General features: G+C 31.3%; 1 protein-coding gene across 5 annotated transcripts; it reads left to right on the forward strand.

The window, feature by feature from the left end:
• The first annotated feature begins 2,238 nt into the window (after window positions 1–2,238).
• LOC111633457 lies at window positions 2,239–18,067 on the forward strand. 5 transcript variants are annotated; one of them, XM_023378025.1, is made up of 5 exons: window positions 15,640–15,773; window positions 17,154–17,185; window positions 17,266–17,334; window positions 17,426–17,515; window positions 17,592–18,067. In XM_023378025.1, exons 1-5 carry the CDS (start codon window positions 15,740–15,742, stop codon window positions 17,661–17,663), a joined length of 297 nt encoding a protein of 98 aa, XP_023233793.1. In that variant the 5' UTR covers window positions 15,640–15,739; the 3' UTR covers window positions 17,664–18,067. The 5 variants fall into 5 exon arrangements, with proteins under 5 accessions (XP_023233791.1, XP_023233793.1, XP_023233792.1 ...); XM_023378024.1 differs by lacking the exon at window positions 15,640–15,773 and adding an exon at window positions 16,209–16,525 and having other exon boundaries at window positions 16,886–17,185; XM_023378026.1 differs by lacking the exon at window positions 15,640–15,773 and adding an exon at window positions 16,758–17,014.
• The last annotated feature ends 1,765 nt before the right edge of the window (window positions 18,068–19,832 follow it).

The raw sequence follows: 19,832 nt of genomic DNA on the forward strand, positions 1-19,832 counted from the left end.
ACTAAAAATTCCTTTTTTTAGTGTCTTAGGGCTGGACGAAGTAACTTCAGGTTCTTGAAGATATTTATATATTGAGTTTTCCATAACATGTTTTAATGCTATGGCTTGATTTGCTGCTTCTTTGCCACTTTTTCATCATCGCAGTCTTCTTCTATAGAATAATTTGGATATAATCTCGATAATATTTGTCCAGATAACTTAATGATATCAGATTTTGCAGCTACTGGAAGTAATACGCTAGACGACTTTGCCTAAATACGCTAGACGTTTAATATTTTTAATTATTATAAAATTGAAACAATTTTTTAATTATAAGATATCATAACAGATGACGCTACACACGCAGTTTTAAAAGTTGCCGGGAAAGTCAAGCAACTCGTTGCTGAATGTTTTATTGAGTAGTTAAAAAGAAGGAAAGGCGTTAACATTTATTCCTAAGCGATAAAAACATCGTTCTCGTGCTTAAAAATCGATGTTTCTGTCGTGTTAGTAATTAGTACACAACAGTAACAAACATACTAATTGTAACATACATTCATATTGAGTGGTCACAGAAAGTTACACTGATAATAAATGGCAAATTGTTCCTTCAATAAAACATTTGCAATTTACAAAATTCCGTTGTGATCTCCCATATTGTATTATATTTCTCTCTAGCATACAGTATTCGTTGGTTTTGCCATTTACCGATGAACCTTTGGGTAACTGCAGATTTTACACCACATCCCTACGCCGAAGATATTTTTATATATATGTATCATATATCCCTCGATGCTACCACCTATATCAAAATCGCGTTAATCAAATACAGTGGTACATTATATAAAATTCAATATAGGCTACATATTATTTAATGTAGTTACGATGCCCTTTTCTTATAGCTTGTACCCTCCCTTTTTATAGTCTGCATGCGCCGCTGGTGGGTAGACAACCGTGTATTCCTATCCTTAAAAGATTACAATGAAGTGGACAGTGAGGACAAAATCATGTTCAACTGCTGCGAGCGATCCTTGCGGTTTGGATGTACAATAGACAAATCTTTTTGTCTATTGTAAACAGTATAACTGTATAAGGTTACAATACACAAGATTATTTAACTTTATTAATAATTTTAAGAAAATAAAACGGTCATTTGTACTGTATCAAACTCATAAAGGAAAACATCTAAAAGAACGAAGACGACATCATCAGTTAACCTAGCAGCTAGGGTCGCTCGGGTTCGGTGGACAAGTTTTAAAGCATAGAGAGTTTAGAAAATGTCCATTCCATTTATACTTATTCCATGGATTACAACCTCTCAAGTTTAATATTGTCCGCCAAATATGAGAAATTATGGAAATTATTATTTCTTGGAATGTGGCAATATTTGCCGATTTTTCTCTAAAAAGCTAGAAAAATTCGAATTCTGTCTCTTTTTAAACTTCGATGCATTAATAACCTTCATGCTCGTGTGGACAGGGGCAGAGGGGGAAACGTGCTTAGGGCACCAATATAACAAATTGTTACGTTGGAGAACTAACAAATGCATAGAAAACATTCGCACAGGAGTATGAAAAATTATAACATGTACTTGTACATTTTTCTAAGAACTGTTTTTCAAAATTTTCCAGAAAGTCATTACTGTATTATTGTATACAAATACGCTTTGTTTAATAATATTTTGGTACTTGTTGTATTGAAGTAAAATATGCATTATGTTAATGAGATATACTTTATGATTTTTAAATTTGCAACAGACTAACCAAAGGCTTATTCAAAAGTCGCCATATTTACGTTTTCCCCTTGTACCAAATGCTCTTGCTACGAGCCTGAAACTTTATGCGTTAAATCGAAAGCTGTATCGATTCCGCTTCGATATTGACAGTGTAAAGTTTACGTGTTTATAAGAATAGTAATCATGTATAGACTTGAAAATGCATTTTTAGGAAAACGTGGATATTAATTAATAATGTTTCCAAGGACATACTGTAACTTAATTTGTAAAATGCCATATGGACATTTTAAAGTGAAATTAATTGCATAAATTTAGGAAGCGAACCACTTTATTTTGTGTACTGATACTTAATTTTGTTGATCTTTCATACATATTAATTATCCTGTATATGTTATAAAGTGCCATTATAATTTCAAGCCATATTTTAGTTTCATAATTGGAAGTTTTAAAATTCCATTACTGGAATTACTTATAAAAATCATTAGAGTAAAATAACTTTTATATACGTGAGTACAAGACAGAAAGCTAAAATTTATCGTGGAAAGAGAGAAATTAACTCTGATTATTTTCTATAACGGATAATGTTTTCGTTTAATAATTATTTTGTAATAAAAATATAAGCGTTGTTACGTCGCAAAGCTAATTTCAATTATCCGAGAAGGGAAAAATGCAAATTTCACCAACTATTAGGCTTAAGGTTACAAATTTTCAACAGGAAATATGTCTGAAATGTTTTCTGTTATCATTTACCTCAATGTCAATGATTTACGGATGGAATTTCTTTAACTCCTGTTCATGCGTCACAAGAAACAACAATTATCTGCTCAATCTTCTGAAGACATTTTATTTATCTTTGATCGAATGCTTTTACTGGTTACATTTTTTCCTTACGTTTTGCATGATAATCCATTTCGTGTCAAATAAAACGCCGTGTATATCTTGGTATTCGATTGTCGATAACGACATCTTTGTCAAAGTAGGCATCTGTATTCTTGCCTTAGTGTTAGCCGTAATATTTAGCATCGTAAGGAGAGTAAAATTAAATACGAGAATAAAACTAAGAAACTCAAATTACTTTCGCGATAATCAGTTGTTTTCTATCATTAATTACACAGGAATTGTCGCAATGACTAAGACGATAATTCTTACATTATGGCTTCAGTTGTTGAATGTATTTTACTTTTATCACGGTTTGAAAAAAAGAGAATCATTCAAATTCGAAGCACTTTTCTGTAGCATCGAAGCTGGAATATGGATGAATTTGATGAGCGGTGGTTTACCTTACCTCGGCTTTTTTCTGTTTTTGTTTGTTGTTTCTTTAACCAAAGAATTTCAGAAAATATCAGAGGACTTGTATGTCTTGAGAAAGGATAATCCAAACTTGGAACTTGAATTGGAAGAAATTATGGCACAACACCATGAAATGTGGTCATACACCAATCAACTCAACGGACCATTCAATTACGTAGTCACTATTTTGTATGCTACTTTATTAACAGAAACGTGTCTACTTTATTTTATTGCCATCTTCTCGAAAGTGGAATTCGCGTTGAAAGTCTTCATTTTTCTGATTTGTGCTCTAATGACTTTTTTATGTGTTTTAGTTGGATTCGTGATGTCTGTTTTCACGTCAAACGTAATAAATTTATTCGAAATCAAAACTTAATTTAATTTACATATTTCATGAAATGTTTTTTATTCGTTTTTCTCTTTCAGATGCAAACATCCTTCCAAGACATAAGAATAAGTCCGTTTCACGTGAAACGAACTGTCATTGGCTCGCTTATTAGCTCTTTGACGCTTAAAGGCGCTTTTCCTACTATCGTTAAAAATAATCCATTTATCTTTAGTAATATTAAAGCGGTGGGAAGCGAGACACGTGGTCACTAGTTATGTCTTTTCTACCTCAAGATGAGTTCCTCAAGAACAATAAAAAGTCATAATTAAAATTAAAAAAGTAAGTGTTGAATTATTTATTTTAAAGTATATTTCACTACATTTTATAATATTAATTATGAAAATCTTATATTGATATATTTAATTTTTGAAATTTTTATAGATGGCGAGTTCTCTTCATTCTGTATTTTCTGGTCTTCTAAATCTGAGGACAGCTTCGAGACATAAAAATTGAGATTATCGAGATGTTAATTATGACTCAACGTACATTTAAATATAAGATTTTGTAGTAATTACTTAATTATATATTATACATGTGTGTATCTTTAACAATTCCTTTGTTCATACACCAACTCGCTAATCTTTACCTGTGAATGTTTTCTTCAGTTATAAGCATAGTTCTTTATGAATGTTATATAATGTTAATGACAGTGTAATATGTTCTTTTTCTTAATTTATTGCACATAATGTCACGTTTAATTGCGTGACGATGGAAACTTATTTAAAAATTTACCTCTGAAAAGTGTTTTTTCGTAAGTCACATCACAGGATTTGTCGCGTTGTCCTATCACTATTGAAAAACTAGATTAATTTTAAGTTATGTAAGCCAAACTCACAAGCTGTAGCCTTGTTTTATTTCCAGTTTGCGAAGAATAACAGACAAATTGAACAGAACAGACCTTGATTTAACAGACCTTTAAATACATATGTGCACAATTACACAACACAATTACATATGTATTTAATATATATGTAACTGCATCTTTGCGTTTTTGTATAATTTATAAGTACAGACTTTATTAACATCCGAAAGGCTTCTATGTTCTGTTTAAATAAAAAAAAATCTTGTAAAAGTGCGAGAATAATTGCTTTTATATGACAATAAAGTGTCTATATCTTTACAACACGTGTGACTTATGTCCTCGTAAATGTAACGTTTATAGAAAAATTATTGAGCTGCAATTTGAAAAAATTTCAGACTTATAAATTCCCACTGGCGTCCATCTATCTGTGTGTCCGTCCTTCCTTAATCTCGAGAAAGGAGTTAGATAGATGAAAGTGGAGATTAAACATAGACAGCTTAGGAGCAGGACACCCAGATAAATTATAAATGATCTTCCGGTTTAAAATGGAAGTTATGTTACTTGAATTTAAACTTTTCTCTTAAACAGAGTTGTATAGATGACCGGCACGACTGTATGAGCTAATATGCAGGAGTTACAAGTAAAAAAGCAAAATATTACTGAAACGTAGTTTTAAAAACACACTGTGAGGCTTGCCGACTGTGTGCGATTGTCGGGATGGTCGAAGGGTGGAGATAATCGTGCGTGGGCATGAAATTAGCACTGAGACAAGCTTACCATCTTTTCCGTTTAATAAAATTTTAAAGGTTTTCTTACAACGTTTCTCAATCTCCGTCGACACAAACTTCAAGGAGAGAGAGTTCAGTAAAGTTTCAAATTTCGAAGACTGATACTCGTTTTATTCGGGCGTGTCTGGAGTTCTCGCGGTAACACCTCGGTGTTACAGCGAAACCTCTAAAAGAGCAACGTAGCACGGAGTAGGATAAAAAGACTGCTACGTATCTCAGAGAAAGATGAAGATACTGCTAGCGTCTATTCGTGACAAAACAAAAGTTTTGGAGCAAAAGAACATCATGTCTTTGACACACGCGTTTTTATCAGTTTTTCCCTTGATTCCGCGATCCAATTGATCCCCCCTCGTCACTAGGTGACAATTCAAAACCTTTTGGGGTGCGGGAGAAGTTAATTTTGCGACTAAACACGATTTCCGTTCATCTGAAACTCCTGATATTCTTTGAAATTCCTGATATCCTGATAACTTTGATATTCTCCTCGCAATTCATACCTTTTGTTTTCCGTTTTAATGGAAAGAACTTTTATTGTTTAAGCTAGACTTTAAGTTTGCTTTGTTTAATTGTGAAGGGTGAGAGCTTAACTAAATCACCGAATTTTCATCATTCGAAACATATAACTTCTATTTCCACCCGGGACCTTACATTTTTACTTTCCTGGCTATTATACATAACAGAGGAAAAGTATGACGTAGTGTCGAAAATGACCCCCCAAAATTTTTACATTTTTGAACTCGGGACCGTGAAACGTCGAGAAATGCAAAACATTCGGGTTTTTTCTTACATCTATGGATGTTAATGTGTACAGTATGTGGGAGCACGATTTTGTTCACCCTGTTTGAAGCTTAATAACTCCTGTACTTTTAGTCGAAAATTTCTGAATATTTCCAAGGAGGTTTGTGTATTAGGGAGATTGATGCTATTAATTAAATTTTGATGGTTAAAGGTCGATTGGGTGAAGAGACAAAAGAGGTCGTGTACAGTCGGACTTAATGACGAGTTTGATAAAACTCATCCTTACCCTCAAAATTAATTTTTTTTTATAATTTTGATTATTATAAAATGGAAACAATTTTTTAATAATAAAATATCATAACAGATGGCGCCACACGCGCAGTTTTAAAAGTTGCCGGGAAAGTTAAGCAACTTCTTGCAGGATATTTAAGTGAGTAGTAAAAACAATGAAAGGTGTTAATACTATTCTTAAGCGGTGGAAACATCGTTCTCTTGCTGAAAGATCAAATAGTCTTGTCTCTGTAATTAGTACAGTACAGCAACAGATACTAATTGTAACATAATTCATATTGCATGATAACAGAAAGCTGCACTGATAATAAATGGCAAATTGTTCAAAATATATTCTGCTATTTAACCATAAACGTACACTCTTTCGGTTATGAAATATTGTTATATCATTAGTAAAGAAATGTGTTTACTAAATCATATAACTGTACTTATTCGACTGGAAACAATAGACCGATGGATCAGTCGTTAGTATTTCACTATCATCGACTTTTCTGTCGATTATGTACAACACTAGCGAAGACTAGTGAAAACTAGAAGCTGGTTCCGGTTCATACCAGACTAACTGGTCCCACCAGTGTCCAAATGGATAAAACCATAAAACACTGGTCGTGAGTCGTGGTTTCGCGCCTGGCCAAAAAGTTGACCACGTGGAGTTTTCTGGGTTTTCTTCACGTTAGTAACATCTAAATAGGGACCAATTTCCAGTAAAACACCTCCCGGTTGTTTTATGGGAAGTTAAGCGAGCGAATTAGAGTCCGTTTCACGTGAAACGAACTGTCATTGGCTCGCTTATTAGCTCTTTGACGCTTAAAGGCGCTTTTCCTACTATCGTTAAAAATAATCCATTTATCTTTAGTAATATTAAAGCGGTGGGAAGCGAGACACGTGGTCACTAGTTATGTCTTTTCTACCTCAAGATGAGTTCCTCAAGAACAATAAAAAGTCATAATTAAAATTAAAAAAGTAAGTGTTGAATTATTTATTTGCTCTTTTTAGTTGAACTAAAATGAGCAAAAACACAGAAATCCGGACAAAAATAGCCAGATACTTGATTCTCTACTCTATCTGGCCGATGCGATCACAAAGCAGTCACAAACAACAAATTTTCACTACATTCTACACAGTGTTTTTTCAACCTTCTTGAATACGCGACCCCTTTAAAAGTTAAAAAATTCTGGCGACCCCCCACGGCCATATTAAAACTATGTCAGTGATTTTAAAAACTACGTATTTAATTTTCTTTTTGTTGAGATTTAAATATCGATAAAAAAAACTAATTGTACTGTAAAATAAACAGGCACAGCCTTCTTACTGAAATTGTAGTTTTTTTTATTGTAGTGTAGGACCTACAAACACTTATCTTTTTCTTTTATCCGCGATCGCCCGTGTAAGGCTTTGCGACCCCCCTAGGGTCGCGACCCACGGGTTTAAAAATCACTGTTCTACAGAATCACGCATACAAAGTTTAGTATTCTCTACTCATTTAAATCAAAACAGGAAAAAAATGTTTTCCGACAACTTCTTAAACTTTTTCGTTTATGAACAAATTTATACAAGTAACTGTTCAACGATAATATGGAGCAATCTTAATAGTCATTTTGTTCTTAAAACAACTTAAACAATGCCTACATAATATAAGAAGTATTTACATTGTTATTATATTATTTCAATCCATTATGAACTATATAAAAAATACCAATATCTTAATAATGAGACTAATTAATTAATTAAATTGTTGCCTTAATTACGTTCTATAACACAATCGAATTCAACCAAATCACGAAAACCGAAGGAAATTGTATTTTGCATCATTCGATTTTAATGTTTTAAAAATGACATTTAAATGCAATTTACAAAAGTGATATTACATAACAATAATTCCGTAATTTAATATAATATAATATATTGCCTAAGAATTTTATTCGTCTTTCTATAAATTAATTCAGTCATAAGTACAATTTTTGCAGTTTTTCTGGTTGTTTTTTGTATTCGACTTGAAAAAAGTATGAAACGTAATAATTTAATTAATTAATTAATGAAAAAATAGGTGATTTAAAATAATATTTAATGAAAGTACGCCAGTACATCATGACTGGATATATTTCATCACATAGATACTAAACTGGTGATTGTGCGTGTACAAGATAAATTGGATGCATTTTTTACTAATTATAACGGCATGATCTTTTACTTTACCACAGCTTATTCTATGAGTTTATCAAATATTGTTTTGCTGCAAATCCTGGATCCATACGAGTCTTGCGTAATTTCCCGAAATTGCAATAATGTCGAGAACGTACTCCAAATGGAATTCAGCAACTGTTAACATAAAATTATAATTTGAAACATAATATTTAATTTTATAAAAATATGTGACATTTTCATTAACATTATACACATATTTAAATTGTCTGGATTTGCTATCTCAGGAATTTTTCATGTCAGACCCCATCCCTCACCCACCTGCTTCATTCATGGCTACTTCATGGCTGCTTCATTGTGGGTCTGTTTGAACTCACAATATGCTCACATGGTGGAAATAAAACAAAAATAAACAAAATAAATTTCGGAATTGTCCGAAAAGGATCTGGCATTCTACTATTCAGCCTATACTTAGCTTTTATGAAAAATGTGCATAGAAATGAGTTTGGAAAATAAATAAATATATGCACAAGATTTGTTGTAAATGTTGATTTTCCTTTTTGCAAAAGATCTATTTGGAATAAACTCTACTGCCATGAAAATTTCATAAAATTTCAACAATATTTCTAATAATTTCTGTACAATACTCACTTGTATTGTGAACTCTTTTCTCACCACAATCGCTCCAAAATAACGGAATCCAATATATTCTCCGTTAATTCTTTTCATAAATGAAAGAACCTAAAATGATATTTAAGCACACATCAATTATATGAGAATACCAGTATACAAAGAGTGCGAACGTCATGTAAATGCTTACTTTTAATACATCCACCACTTCCAAATGATATTTATCTAAACTGAATACGTACAATTCGTCAACTGGCTTCATTGACTGAAATCGAAAAATAGTGTTAAATTTTTTTTATAGAATGTAATGAAATCAAACTTCTCTTTACTATTTTACTTTAACATTTATGCATGCTGAAAGTTATATTTTTAGCATGCAATACGTAATTTCTACTGAGACATTTACAGCTGAATAAATTAATATATTAAAAAAACGGACTTGTGAAAATTGTGTGGTAGTTCCGTGACCATATATAATTTTTGTCTTTCCTCTTCTAAGTTTAACGATAAAGAAAAATCAAGCAACGAGTTGCTTAACTTTCCCTGACAGAATTTGGCGGTACCATATGTTATGATATTTTATTAATAAAAATTGTTACATTTTTAACTGTTATAAAATGGAAAAAGCTTAATTTCGATAGTAAGGACGGGTTTTATAAAAATAATGAATGCTAATAAAGAGTAAAATCATCATTAAGTCCGACTCTACTGGAGATAAACACGACACCCTTTATTTCCTTACCCACATAACAGTTTATAGAAAGAAAATTTACAGGAAGCACATTCTATTAAAACATTTAATACTCACATACAACAATTGAAGAAAATATCATATCATACAAAAAAAAATACACAATACATTAACTTATACGCTTACAAGCTTTTAATAAAGTCTGAACACCTACAGCTACATAACTAAATATGAAAAATAATACATCAAAAACTTACACACAAACACAAAACACTGAGTACCCCAAGAACCATACGATTGATACAAACGCACAACATAGAAAACAATAACAGACAAAATATACAATGACCGTGATATCATCATAGACAAAACAACACATCACAACAGATATAATATTGGTTGACAAACAGCAAATAGAACTCATCCATGAAATAAAACATCCACGAAGAATAGATGAGGTATTTATTGTGTCAATAGGCTTTTTTGCACAGGCATCATACCACATATACTGTATTACCTAAAAGTCTTGAAACATTACAGCGTCACAACAAAACATATATCACACTAAAAAAGGCTGCCATACTAAACACATGCTACATTATCAAGAAATTCTTAAACTCAGATAAGGCTATCTATAAAAGCAGCTAGTAAACAAAACACTTTTTTTCTGTCGATATTCCTTGACCTTGGTCCAATTTACACTGGTACTGGTATATATACCCTGTGGATACACCCATTTATTCCTCAATAATACTAATAAAGTTTATTGTGCAAAACATAGAATTAAGATAATTATAATGCGTGTATAATATATTTAAAAAAGACACAGAAGAATACGTAGTTTAATGCAGAAACTAAGTTTTGCTATTAATTTTTTTTTTAATTTTACGCAATTATTTACGTATTTAAAATTATCAAATTAATTTAATACTTTACTTACGGATTCAGTAAGTTCTCCTTTTGCAAGAACATCAGAAATTAAACCTGTCACAAATATCAATCCAAGTAAGAGAAAGACTCCTTTTTCAAAACCACGTGGAAAATAGATGACATAATATAAGCAACAGGCCAAACAATGCATAAAGCACAAAGTAGCGGCAGTAAAAATTCTACCGAATATATAGTCAAACGCATCTACCATGTTACATAATTCTGCAAATTTCTCTTGTTCTGAAGATATTGTTATTTTTACCGATTCTCCGGTCTCTTTGCAGCATTTTAAATGTTCCTGAATGTGTTTGAACCTTTTCACTAAGAAATACTGAAAAAATGCAGCACTCGAAAAACCGCTCGCCGCAAACGTACTAACCCACATGATAATTACCGAATAAAATATGCTGCATATTATGTAATTAGTTTCATCTTCTGGCATGGGGAGCATTGAAATTGATATTGTCATTATAGAACACGCCACGACACCCGCAACAAGAATGGAAATGATTGTCAATTTATATAAGTTATTTCTGAACTCCATTAGAGTAATGGTTTCTCCTTCGTAATGTTCTCGATCGGATCGAATTACCAGGTTTTCGCTAAAGAACGCAATTGTTAGAATTGTTGTTACAAGGAGTACCATTCCGATTAAGAATAATTTAGAAGCTATTACGGTAGTTTCAAGATCGAATAAGTTATAAATGAAACCGGCGCAGAATTTAATGCAAGTCTTTTTATCGGCAGTTGAAAGCAGAATTGCCCAAATCAGGAGAACCCACCAACTAATCAAGATAAAAGCGATGTAAACGCGATAGAATTTACTTTGTGCTTTATTAGTTCCACATTGCTGTACTATTCCAAACCCAGTTATTCTGAGGATAAAGGCAAATGGCGTAATCAAACAATTATAACAAACTTCAGATTTTTCCATTGTTCTTGAATTCTCTGTAAATAAATGTATAATGTATATTTTATTGAATATATATATAATCATACTTGTATACAGATTGTAATATATTTTATATGAATACACAATAGTAGTATATCGGCCGGCAATATCTGTTTTGTTCATTACAGTAGTCCTGAATTATAATCGGCTAAATGGTTGAAACATAGTAAGGATTTTTACATCAGCAGAAGAAATCCAAGTGTTTCAGTCTCTCTCAATACCCACGGGATGTAAAGAATAATAAAAATAAACAATTATGGCAGCAAAGTATAAAGTTTTGAATTGTTTTATAGCTTTATTGAAGTTGTCGGGAAGATATTCTTATTGATTTATCATAGTTGATTGTTCTGGTGCCCGTAAATGAATAAAACCACTGAATACTGATAACTAATCTTGAGTTCACGCTAGAAAAGGGGCAACAAATTTTATTCATGCAAGTTTCTTTTACGTGTCTAACTTCTAATAGATGCCAGTTTGACATGGAGTCATGACGTGTATTAACATTATATATTTAACTATTATAAAATGGCAAAAAGCTTAATTTTGAGGGTAGGGTGTAGGTCAGAGGATCAGAACCCGAAAGCTACTATAAAATCTTTTTCGGGATATTTCGGGTTCTGATCATCTGACCTACACCCTACCCTCAAAATTAAGCTTTTTGCCATTTTATAATATTTAAAAATATAAAAAGTTTTGTTTAATAAAATATGATAACAGATGGCGCAGCCAAAATTTTAAATGTTGCTGGGAAAGTTGAGCAACTCACTGCTGATTTATTTATTATACAGTGTTTAATATTATACGCGTATAATATATATATAATAATATATTTTATACGCGTATAAACTAACGGATTTTTTTGTAATTCTGACAATAATAAAGTTTTGACGGTCAGATGACTGAACGGCTACTGCTCATGGAGATCAGGAAAAGAATCCTCACGATCATTCATGAAGAATTTTGTTAATTAATGACCAAAACACTATAAAAAAACTAACATATTTCGTAACGAATTCCGTGTTACGAAATATCTATGTATTCCAATTAATAACATAATAATAACAATATTACAGTAGAGCGTCGATTATCTGAATAAATTGGGGACGGGTTGTTCGGAAGATCGATGTTTCGGATAACAGATTATGTACGAAAAAATATATTAATTTATCCCATCTTGACATTTTTCTCCGTTGCGTGTCGCTTCGCGTTGAATTTTCGTCGATGTTAAGCCTAACGAAGACTATTGTATCGTTAAAAATTATTTTTTTATTTTGTACAAACAAAATAAATATATTGAAAAATGTAAAAACAATAAAAAATTATACTTCAGATGTTAATTTAGTATCAAAAACGTAAAATATTTCAGTAGCCGAAGACATAGCCAAAGATTGAAGCGCCACAGCACTGGCGAAAATTTAAATTTGCCAAATGAAATTCTTTCGGATGATTGACGTTTCGGATGATTGACTTTCGGATAATCGACGCTCTACTGTATTATGTACTTAATTAAACAATAACAATTTTATTCAAGAATATGGCTGGGTAGAGGTTACCGGTAAAGCTTTTGTTTTGGACAAAAGTTCTGTCTTGTATGGCGTAAAGTACTTCCAGATTTTTAAAATTGTTTTAATGGATCTTTTAATATAATCCAGATTTGATAATAATAATAAGCGCATTTTTTTGCGTTCTTGCGAAAATCGAACATATTTTTAGACCCATTTAAAAATTCTCTAATTAGTCTCGGAAGAAAAGGATGTAATTCTTGCACCGGATGATAACGTGTAAGATTGGCTATATAACAATAAAGGTTATCTTACGTAAGAATTTATCACACCGAATGACCAATGTAACATTTTAAAAATTCTTTATTTTTCTACTGTACACAGTTTAAAGAATTTTTAAAATGTGTTAGATTGGACACTCGGTATGATAAACTTTTACGTAAGATAACCTTTGTAAATATAAATCAAATACTATAATATAATATAGTAGAAGGGTTAGAAGTAAAAAATAATCTAATAATCTTTGCAGTTGTTATTTTTTGCCCGTGTAACACCGGGATCATCTGCTAGTTATTTTAATAATTGCATACAATACCGCACTCGAAACATGTCAATAATCAAACGACACAATCGGACTTATTGGATTAATAATATGGCCGATTAATTGATTAGAAACTATCAATTTAATGTGAATTTATTGTCAGACTAAATAAAACTAGCGTGTCTACAAATTTTAGTCTTAGTTAGTTAATCTGCCCATATACTATCACTCGGTTATTGTTATATGCACGTCTGTTTTTAGTTTGAACGTATCGTCACATACAATTAAAAAGTAATGGTAGCCAGTGGAGTGTTATGAAGTATTGTAAATACATATAATTAAATACAATTTTTTTACTTGCGTAGTAAATCAAAATATTTAATTCAAGACTTACTTCTTTAATTTTAGTCGTAGGTTTTCATTGTCAAAACTCTTCTTGAGATCGTAAAAGACAAAGGTAATTGTATTGTTCTGTGAAGAATTTTATTTCGACAAAAGTATTCTATAAAGACCACAGTCATTATTCGAGTTCATTTGAAGTCACGAGTCTCCTTCCCCACCGCTTTACTTTTACCAAATATATACCAGTTTTATTGATAGTAACAAAGGGCATTTGTAATTGGCAAATAGGAGGTAAGCCAATGAGAAAACCCGTTTTTTACGAAATGGGATTTCTTATTGGCTTGTCTCCTAGACGCGCTTATACTATCACTACATGTATTCTTATTGTTTATTATTGCAGCAGCATTTCCATAACGCAGAATTACGAACGAATTTAATTAAGAAGCGAATTGTTCAAGGATTCAATTATTTCCTGTAAGCAATGATTGATGTGCTAGATACGATATTAGAGAACAATAAACAATTTTGTTTATTAATATAGAATTGTATAATATTAAAATAAATCGTTTTAATGCGAGAAATTCCACGTGACCAGTCCATTAATCAAGTACCAGCTAATAGTGTTCAGTGGTTTTATTTACTCGGCTACTGAAAATTGACATCCAACCTTTAAAGAGAGGAAAAATATTCCTATTAAAATAATATTTGCGAGTTAATAAATTACATCGTTGTCGGTTTATATGCATTAGGAATATTCAATTAAATTCAGTTCAATTCAAATCTTTACTGTTTGAACCTTAGTTCGTTACAAGGGGGTTACATAAAGCTGAAGTTAGTTCAATTAATAAATTAATGTAATAGCCTAGTACAAAATTAAAATTTAAAAACAAATTCATTTATTTATACGATTTTAAACAATTGGTTTTGATAATTCCTAATAAACTCGTCCAACAAAAGGCTCGAGAGAAAAATTAAAAGATTAAAAATGAAGTCAAAAAATTCAGAAAATTTAAGAATTTTATCATTTTTCCATCATCTGATCGTTCCCAGGGTCATCTGGGAACGATTATATGCAATAATTTATCTCTCTTAATCTTTCTCTCTTTTCCGAAACTGTTTCCCTAGATTGATTGTTTATGATCGCTTGGGTCAAAGTTCTACCTGTTTATGATCACTTGTGTCTGACTTATAACTTTTCATTTTGACATTGACAGTTCATTTAACACGTGTTGGAGTCATCCGGGACTCGTTGTTTACATTTTGTGCCGCGTTGTTTAAATTATGAGATTTTCCTCTCCCTCTCATATTTAATCTATCGTTATTATTTAATCATAAGAATACCGCGATTTACATGATTTCGGACCTCGGTTGGGTCCTCACATTGTTCACAGTTCTTTCAAAGTATAATCAAAGTCCAAAAGTTCTTTAGGTTGTCTTCTTCTGGTACCTCGTAGCTTTTTCGAGATCGGTGTCCCGGGGCGCACTGTCCAACCTTCAAAGTAGGGTTCTAAGAGTAAAGTTACAGTCAGAATCGTCGGTACAATTCTCACAGAGCACTTCACTCCGAAGAGAGCATCCAACAGCAGATGTCATGGAGAAGCGAGAATCAGGAGTGATAAAACGAGAGCCGAAAACATCGCGTCCTTGAACCATGCGTATTTGCCTGTTTTTCTCAAAGTCCATTCTCTCCATTGGTTTCTCCTCGTCAGATGGTGACAACTCGAAACCTATAGAAGGGCGCGGGAGAGGTCAACATCGCGACAGAACCCGACTCCTCTCAAACCGCTTTTTCTCGACTTTGATCTCTACAAAACTATTCTTCTATTGTTTTATTATTTCTCTCAATTTTTATTGTTTAAGTTTGCCCATGGTGACAAATACTGTAGCCACAGGCCGAAACTACATACGTTAAATCGAAAGCTGTATCGAACCAGTTTTGTTATTGACAGTGTAAAGTTTACGACTTTATAAGCGTAATGATCACGTATAGCTTTGAAAATGCATTTTCAGGAAAATGTGGATATCGATAATGGTAATATTTCCAAAGACATAACTGTATATTATCATATAAATATTTTAGAGTGAAATTTGTTATTAAAGCTGTACTTGATTGCATCAATTTAGAAAGCGAACCACTTTACTATGTTTACAGATACTTTATCCTATTGATTTTTTATAAATCTCAATTCTCCTGTGTAAGTTTATAGTGCTATTATAATTCCAGGCCATATTTAGTTTCATAAATGGAAGTTTTAAAATTCCATTTATGAAAATCGCTTATAGAAATCATTAGAGTAAAATAACTTTCATATAAGAGTATACAAGACAGCAAGCTAAAATTCATCATGGAAACTATGAAGTTATCTTTGCTTATTTTCTACAATAAATAATTTCTTTCTTTAGTAATTGTTTTGTAACATAAATATAAGCGTTGTTACGTCGCTAAGATTATTACAATTATAAGAAAAGGACAAAATGCAAACTTCTCCAAGTATTAGGCTTAGGGTTACAAATTTTCAACAGGAAATATGTCTGAAATGTTTTCTGTCATCATTTACCTCAATGTCAATGATTTACGGATGGAATTTCTTTAACTCTTGTTCATGCGTCACAAGAAACCACAATTATCAGCTCAATTTTCTAAAGACATTTTATTTATCTTTGATCGAATGCTTTTACTGGTTACATTTTTTCCTTACGTTTTGCATGATACTCCCTTTCGTGTCATATAAAACGCCGTGTATATCCTGGTATTCGATTGTCGACAACGACATCTTTGTCAAAGTAGGCGTCGCTATTCTTGCCTTAGTATTAGCCGTAATATTTAGCATCGTAAGGAGAGTAAAATTACATACGAGAATAAAACTAAGAAACTCAAATTATTTTCGCGATAATCAGTTGTTTTCTATCATTAATTACACAGGAATTGTCGCAATGACTATGACGATAATTTTTACATTATGGATTCAGTTGTTGAATGTATTTTACTTTTATCACGGTGTGAAAAAAAGAGAATCATTCAAATTCGAAGCACTTTTCTGTAGTATCGAAGTTGGAATATGGATGAATTTGATAAGCGGTGGTTTACCTTACCTCGGCTTTTTTCTGTTTTTGTTTATTGTTTCTTTAACAAAAGAATTTCAGAAAATATCAGAGGATTTGTATGTCTTGAGAAAGGATAATCCAAACTTGGAACTTGAATTGGAAGAAATTATGGCACAACACCATGAAATTTGGTCATACACCAATCAACTCAACGGACCATTCAATTATGTATTGACTATTTTGTATGCTACTTTATTAACAGAAACGTGTCTACTTTATTTTATTGCCATCTTTTCGAAAGTGGAATTCGCGTTGAAAGTCTTCATTTTTCTGATCTGTGCTCTAATAACTTTTTTGTGTGTTTTAGTTGGATTCTTGATGTCTGTTTTCACGTCAAACGTAATAAATTTATTCGAAATCAAAACTTAATTTAATTTATATATTTCATGAAATGTTTTTCCTTCGTTATTCTCTTTCAGATGCAAACATCCTTTCAAGACACAAGAATATTTGCTGATTGCGATCTCAGTTTAGAACAGAAATTAAAGGTTAAGTTTTTCGAATCAATTATATTTATGAATTAATTTTTATAATATATCTGTAATTTCAATATAATAACAGCAATAAGTTATTGTGCAGATGCTGAATTTTATGAAGAGATTTGGTAAAGCATCTCTATGCTTATCCATGAATGATTACTTCAACGTTACCAAGAAATTTCCGATTAAAGTATATTTAACAACATTTTATAATATTAATTATGAAAATCTTGTATTGATATATTTAATTTTTGAAATTTTTATAGATGGCGAGTTCTCTTCATTCTGTATTTTCTGGTCTTCTGAAACTCAGGACAGCTACGAGACGGAAAAATTAATATCTTCGGCCGGATTTACCTATAGGCCGACTAGATCGCGTTTTCGTTCCCCGCGATTCAAGGGACTCCAATACTATTAATTCGCTGCAAGAATCTTTAACAATGATCAATACAAGACTAAAAGAGAGGAATGTTATCATCATAAGTTAATCTTATCTATGACCACATTCACCTTCAATGTGTATTAGAGACATAGGATCGCTTCTAGAAGTTCAAGTGGGAACTGCTTGATTATCTGTCATACTGCCCAAACTTAGCAGAGTGATTTCCATTTGTTGAGTGAACAAATGAAGCAGTGATTAGGAGGTCGTATTGTCAAATAGGAGACAGCTTCAAGTGCAAAATATTTGAATCGTGTAAAGCAGCCAGATTACATGCATTCACCCATAGAAAAAAATCTCCGAATCGAGTTCGTTTATAAAAAATAATAAAAAAAAGTTTTTATATCTTTGTTTCGTGTCAATGTATCTATTTTAGAATTAAAATATCCTGTTTATTTTTGTCATTTCCAGTACTGTATTTATTTAAAATTTTTTAATGGAAACACAGTTTGGGTTTTAGACCAAATAATCACAGATGTTAAAAAATAAAATAATTTTATTTGGAACTCGAGTACAACTACTGGCTCCAGTACAACACACGTAGAAAGAATGAACGCGATCGGGAGACAAAAGTCTAACAGCCAATTGCAGAGGCAACGTTTAGATGCCGACGACGATTTAGAGAACGTCTAGACCGTGGTTTAGAAAAATTTCATTGCAGAGACGGCGTTCTCGCTTGCCATAGTTCAGCGATTAGAAACAAGTTATAGAACAGTTTTATTCTTGACTATATCTTTGACATATATCTCAAACTGATAACTTTAATGAAAATATATAATTGATGCATGTTTAAATGTATATTTCAGTGAAAAAGTGGCTATCCTTGTTTGACAATTTATATTTAATGACCCTATTTTTACATCCGCAGAATCATGCCGAAAGACAGTATAACAAAGCTCATTCACCAGCAAGAAATATCATCAAGAGATTATTTGGGGTCTGAAAAAGACGCTTTCCGTGCATTGGAAGTTGTCTGAGAACTAAATTAGACAAAACACTTAATATAATAATAGCCACAGCAATTTTGCATAATTGAGCCATTGATTTTAAAGTGGAAAAGTTTATAACAGATTATTTAAATGAAAAAAAGAGAAGAAATTTCAACAACGAATGAGCAATAAATTCCAGGATTGCTCTTCGGAAATCTATTGTACTGCAACGTTTTAGTTGAATGAAACAGTACTATAGGACTATCAAAAAAGATTCTTTTCAGGACCATAAAATTTTGATAAAGAGTGAGCCTATCATATACAAAATAATTCTCTTTTTATTCACTTTAAATAAAAATACAGTATTACTTAACTTATATAACAAATTAAATAAACATTCATGCAATTGTTTTATTCATCTATATTTTCTCAGAAAGTTTTAAATTATGATTTCTTAATTCAAATTTCTTTTGGAAATATATTTACTTTAATGTTTGTTCTATCAAATGTTTGGTTACTTTACTTTAAAATTATCAGATTTATGTTGACATTTTGTGTATTTGATGTGGTTAAAAACAGTTTTAAAATCGTTATAGAATTTATTCATAGAAAGCTGAGCTAGAAATATAATTAATGTCTTCATTTTAGTTACAAATTTCAAAATTTGTTTAAAACTTACATTTTGGACTTAACACATTATTAGATATAAATTATGAAAATTTTGTATTGTAAAATAACTTATTTTTAATATTTGTTCTTTTAGTATGCTCTAATTGATAAACAGAAGATAGTGTTTTTCACAAATAGGGCAAAAAATGAGTTTCATTTAATAATTGTTGAGTAAATCAAAAGTTATGTAATCAAGCAAGTTAATCTATAAATGTATTACTTCAAAAATTTTTATTAGACAGTTGCTATTTATAGCATTTTTAATTAAATATTTGTATATAATAATTAAGAGGTATTCATATAAAACTGTTTATAACTTACATATTTTTTGACATTCATTATAAAAGAGAATGAATGAAGAATTTGATATATGTTAAACATGATTCTGTAATCACAAACAATAGCTAAATAGCTATTTGATAAAAAAGCATATATATATATATATATTTTACATATGAAAATAAATTTTC

This window comes from Centruroides sculpturatus, unplaced genomic scaffold (assembly GCF_000671375.1).
Source record: "Centruroides sculpturatus isolate CEXI.00-Female unplaced genomic scaffold, Cexi_2.0 scaffold614, whole genome shotgun sequence".
NCBI lineage: Eukaryota > Metazoa > Arthropoda > Arachnida > Scorpiones > Buthidae > Centruroides > Centruroides sculpturatus.

What these genes read in the sequence shown, in the direction of transcription:
- LOC111633457 (XM_023378023.1), top strand. Translation starts at nt 2,382, where the DNA reads ATGCAAATTTCACCAACTATTAGGCTTAAGGTTACAAATTTTCAACAG. An exon ending in TGTCTGTTTTCACGTCAAAC is followed by an intron (nt 3,351 to 17,265) that starts GTAATAAATTTA and finishes ATTCTCTTTCAG; the next exon opens with ATGCAAACATCCTTTCAAGA. An exon ending in CCAAGAAATTTCCGATTAAA is followed by an intron (nt 17,516 to 17,591) that starts GTATATTTAACA and finishes AAATTTTTATAG; the next exon opens with ATGGCGAGTTCTCTTCATTC.